The following is a 6,404-nucleotide window of genomic DNA, read 5'->3' on the forward strand; positions in this document are numbered from 1 at the left end:
CAGATCAAGTTCCAACTAACAAAGAAAGATACCAAAGGTTAGTGGGAAGATTGATCTATTTGTCACATACTCGATGAGACATTGCTTATGTGGTGAGCGTTGTCAGTCAATTTATGCATTCTCCAAGTGAAGACTATATGAATGCAATTCTTCGAATATTTAGATATTTGAAGTCTGCACCTGGAAAAGGACTTATGTTCTCAAAACATGGTCATCTGAATATTGATGGTTATTCATATGCAGATTGGGTAGGTAGTGTAATAAATAGAAAATCCACATCGGTTTACTTCACATTTGTGGGAGGTAATTTGGTGACATGGGGCAGCAAGAAACATAATGTAGTAGCTTTATCCAGTGCAGAAGCTGAGTTCATAGGCATGACTAAAGGGATTTGTGAGCACATTTGGTTAAGTTAGTTGCTTACTGAACTTGGGTATAAACCTACATCCACAATGAATCTCTTTTGTGACAACAACGCTGCTATTGCTATTGCACAGAATCAGGTTCAACATGATCGCACTAAACATGTTGAGGTGGATCGACACTTCATCACACAGAAGCTTGAGACTAAAGTGATTCAGTTTCCTTCCGTGAAATCAGAGGATCAATTGGCAGATATTTTGACAATGACAATTTCCAATAGAGCATTCCACAATTCACTGGATCAGTTAGGCATTGCCGACATTTATGCACCAACGTGTGGGGGAGTGTTGGCGTGACTTGTGGACCATTGACTTACTTTCCTTACACATCAAGAATTCCTATTATAATTGTGATTGATTTACTTTAATTCTTGATTTCCTACTATAAATAGAAATATGAATTTATTATTTACTTGGCCACTAAGGCTCCGTTATATTATAAATAGGATCTCCTACAAGGAGAGGAATACACAGAAAATTTCTATAAACAAATATTCTCTCATAATTCTCATATTTTATCATCTCATAGTTCTCATATTTTATATATGAGCCCACAAATCAGAACACTGTAGTTGACTGAAATGACTTCAATTTGCTTGTTGAAATCTTGGGCACATACGTGGATTTAATCTAACACATTCCCAGCAGATGAATCTTTAAATATCCTCTCCCTTGCCTTGGTTGCCTGCACCATTTATATTGAAAATCAATTCAATTGTTGAAGTTGTTAATTTGTGTTGAAATATGACAATAACAAAGGCACCTTGACAAAAAAGGAAAGCATTACACTACGAACCTGTTTTGGCCAATTTATGAAGGACGTTATGAGAATGAACAACAATGCCTGTACAGAAGAGCCTGTCATCATTCCGATCCAAAGCCCCATTCCCCTCAGATGTAGAAGAAAACCCAATACGACGGCAACCGGAATTCCAGCTATATAATATGCACCAAGATTTATAAAGGCCCCTATATGCTGCGACCCACATCCTCTAGCAACCCCTGTCCAAAGTAATAAATCAATGAACAGCCTTACCTTGGTTAGGTTGTAAATTGTAAGAATATCATTTGATCCTCCCTTTACTCTTGAAAATGAAGTTTTAAGATTTTTAATACCGGTTTGTTGCCAGATATCTGATATGTTATGCATTGCATGAACACCAATTTGAAAGAAAGTATTAGGAAAAAGTTCACAAGATCAATTGTCTAGATTGATAGCTAGACAACAAAACATGTAAGACTGTTAGAGACGATGTTTCCCTACACATGTTCCATGTTTAGTTGTACGTAACTTTTGCCAAACAAAGTCCAAAAGACTCGAGGTTAAGGGATGAATCCTGATCAAATACACTGACCTGAAAGTACTGCTTGTAAGCTGTCTGCGAAAAGTGAGAGGGAAAGCAGTGGAGCAAGTCGCTTGACATAATTGACAACTTCCATGTCATTACTATAAACATAACCCCACACAGAACGGCAGCAGAGGAGAATTGTGTTCACGATGACAGCTTCAGTAACTGCAAGAACCATTGCAGCCTGAACAACTACCCGAGCTACATGTGGATTATTGGCTCCTAATTCATTTGAAATTCGGTTGCTACAAAATGGCAAATGTATTTCATCAAAAAGAGTATTAGGCGTTAAATTGTTGGCACATAGACGGATTGTTTCAAGAAGAGAGATTTAGAGCAAACCTTGCAGCTGCACCAACACCATATGGTATAAAGAAGTGCAATGAAGTTGTTGTGAGGCTGCTCACAAGTTTGGGAGGTATTAGAACTACACTGACACACACATATATAATCAGCAACCATATAGAAGGAAAGATAAGAGATTACATACCAAATAGAAAGCACTGAAGTTTCAAGTTTCGAGTTTGGTAGAAGCCCAGAGAGTAAAATAAGCAGCTCAAATGACCACCATTCAAGACTACAATTATTAGCAGGAAGAGTAGATGTCAGTGCTTGATCAAGCCAAAAGCAGGAAATCACAAACAACTAAACACAAGCACAGTCTTGTATCTTGTGTTACCAAATTGTGAATAAAGACTATTGATTACGTTGATCTTTGCCTGAACATGCGCTCTAAATTCACAGTCCGACAATATAACCATTTTGCTTGACAAGAAAATGTTACCCTATACATACCTACATATTCATAACGAAAAAAGAAACAGAAAGGGAATTAATACTTACCAAACCATTACAGCAGAGGGGATGGCCAAGTCAAAAAACTTCTTAATGCTTATGAAAACATCAGTTGAGAAGTGGACACGAGTTTTCTCACATGTTGAAGAATACTTCAAGTAAGTCAAAAGGATGATTGTATTCAACCAATTGCATAAACCTGTGGACAAAGCTGCGCCAATATTTCCTAATCCCAACGGAAAGACTAGAGCCCAACATAGAGGTATGTGGAGAAGCAGAACCAAGGATGAACTTAAGAGCATTGGGAAAATCAGGCCCTGAGCTAGGAAGAATCGAACCAACGATTGAAGAACGGCGTAGGCAAATAGTGAAGGGATGAGCCAAATTGCATATCTGCCAGCTTCTTGTGCGATTAAAGGGTCTTGGCCTAACAATATTAGCAGTTTTTCCATGAATATCCAAAGGAGAGACACTGGTAAGCAAACCAAAGTGAGAGAAATTATGGCACAGTATGTGTAGGTTCCAAGCTGCTGATATTGCTTTGCTCCATATGCTTGGCCACATAAAGTTTCCAAACCTCCAGCCATTCCAGACTTCAGGACATATCAAAACCATGTCAATTCTCAACCTGACGAAATTAACCTTAAACAGACATGCATGTATATGTTCATACTTTAATCTCAATCAACTTTCACCCTTAAATTTATTTGTCTTCTCAAGTTGGTGCTTAATCATCATGGCAGTAGTAACAGGGAGTGTATATGACCAGTTCTCCTTATTTGAGCTTTTTTGTGCTTCAGCTATTTATTTGTACATGTTTTTGGTTGATTCCATATTCATTAATTAAGAACACAACAATAACTACAACCAAAAAAGACAAACTACTAAAAGAATGTACAAATCAAGAAAGAAAGGTCCTAGCATCCATATAGTGTGCGTGAGTTGAGTATACTATCGCCCCAAGAAAGAAAGGTCCTAGTATCCGTATAGTGTGCATGAGTTAAGTATACTATCGCCCTTCTCAATAGAAAATGTCCTTAAAAAACATGTACAAATCAAGAAACACTAGAGAAAGTAAATTAAGAAGAAAAAACATTACAAACTCACAAGGAGACTGAAGCCAGTGACAATGGAGAAAGAGGTGGCAATAGCAACACCAGAAAGAGAGAGTTCCCCAAGATGTCCAACCATCATCATCGAAATAACCTGCAACAGGTACTGAGACAAAGTCACCACCACCATCGGAGCCGCCATCTTCATCACCTTCTTTAGTTCTTCTACAAGGGCACTGCCCCGTGTCAACTCTTTCCTCCTTTCCAACAGTGTCTCTTCCATCGATCCTCACCGGCAGTAATCAAACTCTAGCTAGCTATTTAGCTACTTTAATAATTTAGGTTCGAAAAGAAAGAAGTGTAAAAAATTAGTTTCCCTTTTTAAAGAGAAAATGTGATGTTGAAAGATTAATTTTATAGAGATGAAACCGACCAAACTGAACGCATTAATGGGGGCATAAAGAGTATGAAGACAAACCATATGAATAGAGGAATTCCATTCTACCAAAATCACAAATCAAACCAATTATTATATATATGGGAAATGCTAGCAACTTTCTCTTTAACCTTTTTCTTTGGTCTTTCTCCCTTTTACTCAAGACATGTATCACTTTCCATACACTTAAAACAATTTCATCGATGCATCACACAAAGCTTTTTTTTTTTTAATCCAAATTAACTCTTATTAAATGTATTGTTTTTTTTTTTTTTTACAACAAGCTAGTATTTAATTAACTTTCTTTCCACCTTATCAAAAAATTAATTAATTTTTTTTATATATATAGAAGTCTGCTTTTTGTTTTTCCAAAGAATACAGATTGTAATAATAAATTGTTGTCCTAGCATAGCATGAACTTCTTTTGTGATTAAAAAAAAAGGTTCTCACTCAGGGAAAAAAAAAACACACTTTTTTTTCAAAATTTTTTATTTATTAAATGTATTGATTTTTTTTTTTTTTTACAACTTTGAATGATTCAAGTGATTTTTTTTTTATAGAGATGATCTTTGAATGATTATCTAAAATATAAATGGTTTGGATTAGTGAAATACAATATGGAGTGGGCCCTACAAAGGTGTCCATCAAATAAACTAAATTGAGAAATTCTTCAATGGAAGCTCTTTGAATATATATATATATATTTTTCAGATCTCTACCACATTACAATGCGATGAATGGTACATTTGGACTCATCTCCTCATCAACTTTGTTGATACCAAATATCAATTAGGCCCGTCCAAAAGACTTAGGCCTAGGCTTCTCAGTCCCAAACAAGGAGAACGAAGGCCCCCCAAGGCCAAACAACGACCATAAGTACAATTGTGGACCAGCACGCTACTCTAGGTGTCTCACCCTAGGGGAGCTAGAAACAGGGCCAACATCGTATCCCACCACGGCACGATGTTCCCAAGAAGGAAGGGAACACGCTCCAGGCTCTCACCATCCATCTAGCTGAGTAGGAGCGACGCTGATGTCTGCCAGAACGAACTGATAGAAGGGGTGGAGAGGAAGGCACAACCCGTAGCTGAAGGGCTCTGCATGAAACTAACCTAACCCTCTAGCAGATTGACCATGCTCACTCATTCCTGAGGTCTTCTAAGGTGAACCGACTCATAGATACTAAAGACATTGGGTAATTATGCATGTCCTCATGAGTGATCACATTGATAAAGTTATCGATGGGCCACTTTTGGTCCGATTCACCTCTTGCCCGTGAATAGCACACTACGAACAATAGGAGATATGAGATGTGCTAGGTACTTTTGTGGTTATTGCCAAACCTTCGGCCCCCAGATCAAAGCCTTCGCTCGTCTCGTCTCTCCCTTCGACTCCTCAAAAGGAAAGAAATCCAAATCCACACTTGGAGTACTAATCTCATGTTCTCCTCGTGACATCTCCTTAACTATTCAAATACAATTGTGAGGTTGGTCATAGTAGGCTTTGATGAATCGATCGAAGACTCATTCTCACTCTCTAAATCTTCTACACAATTGTCCTCGTGACACGGTATGTCGTCCAAAGAATCTAACCCACCTCTACGACCAAACATAACTTCGCAAACTCGTGCATAAGGGACAAAAAGAACGAGTAGGAAAAACCTTCCAATAAAAAGCAGAAGAAACAAAAATATTAGGAGCAAGAAAGGAGGGCTATGTAAGGATACTAGGCTCCCCAACACTTTCCTAGCCTACGGATTCTGAACCCCTAGATTAAAAAGGATCTTTTTTAATGAGATATTTAGTCATATGTCCATTCTTAGTACTAAAACTCTAAATAAATCATACACCATTTAATTTCTAAAAACAAACCTTAAAAAAACCTAAAAATTGATGATTGGCCCTATTGAATTTAATTTTGATTATTAAATTACTTTGATGCCCTATTGAATGTTTTAGGCTTTTTTATGAGGTTTTTGAGTTGGGTTTGTTTTAAGAAATCAATGACAGTTTTGTCATTTAAAAAAAGTTAAAATCCTTTTTGTTATGTTATAAATGGGCTTTGAGTATGTTTCTAAAGTCCATTTTGTACGAGATTTTTTTATAATTTGGGCTTCTATATTTGGTATAATAGTGAATCTCCCATTTTTATTTTTATTTTTGGTCTGAACCATGAGGTGGTCCTGGATGGGCCCCAACTATGGGTGGCACCTTTAAGCCTTAACCACAACCCAGACTAATCCCCACTCACACCGGGTCGGCCCGTAAGGGGTAAAGTATTGGCCAAAGTGGTGAATCTCCCATTTTTAATTAAGGATGGGACTATACAAAGTATTAAAACAGCAAAGCAA

The 6,404-nt window shown here is 37.3% G+C and overlaps 1 protein-coding gene across 2 annotated transcripts; it reads right to left on the bottom strand.

Annotated features, from left to right (window-relative positions):
• Positions 1-819: 819 nt before the first annotated feature.
• On the bottom strand, positions 820-4,017 carry LOC110764472 (protein DETOXIFICATION 12-like). Of its 2 annotated transcripts, XM_088249894.1 has the most exons (7): positions 3,674-4,013; positions 2,615-3,159; positions 2,262-2,348; positions 2,114-2,170; positions 1,778-2,016; positions 1,219-1,424; positions 820-1,107 (listed from the first exon to the last, which is right to left on the bottom strand). In XM_088249894.1, the coding sequence occupies exons 1-7, from the start codon at positions 3,899-3,901 to the stop codon at positions 1,048-1,050; spliced, it is 1,422 nt and encodes a 473-aa protein (XP_088106020.1). In that variant the 5' UTR covers positions 3,902-4,013; the 3' UTR covers positions 820-1,047. The 2 variants fall into 2 exon arrangements, with proteins under 2 accessions (XP_088106020.1, XP_088106021.1); XM_088249895.1 differs by lacking the exon at positions 2,262-2,348 and having other exon boundaries at positions 2,114-2,203; positions 3,674-4,017.
• Positions 4,018-6,404: the final 2,387 nt, after the last annotated feature.

The sequence above is a fragment of the Prunus avium genome, chromosome 3 (assembly GCF_965620075.1).
Source record: "Prunus avium chromosome 3, drPruAviu1.hap1.1, whole genome shotgun sequence".
Classification (NCBI taxonomy): Eukaryota; Viridiplantae; Streptophyta; class Magnoliopsida; order Rosales; family Rosaceae; genus Prunus; species Prunus avium.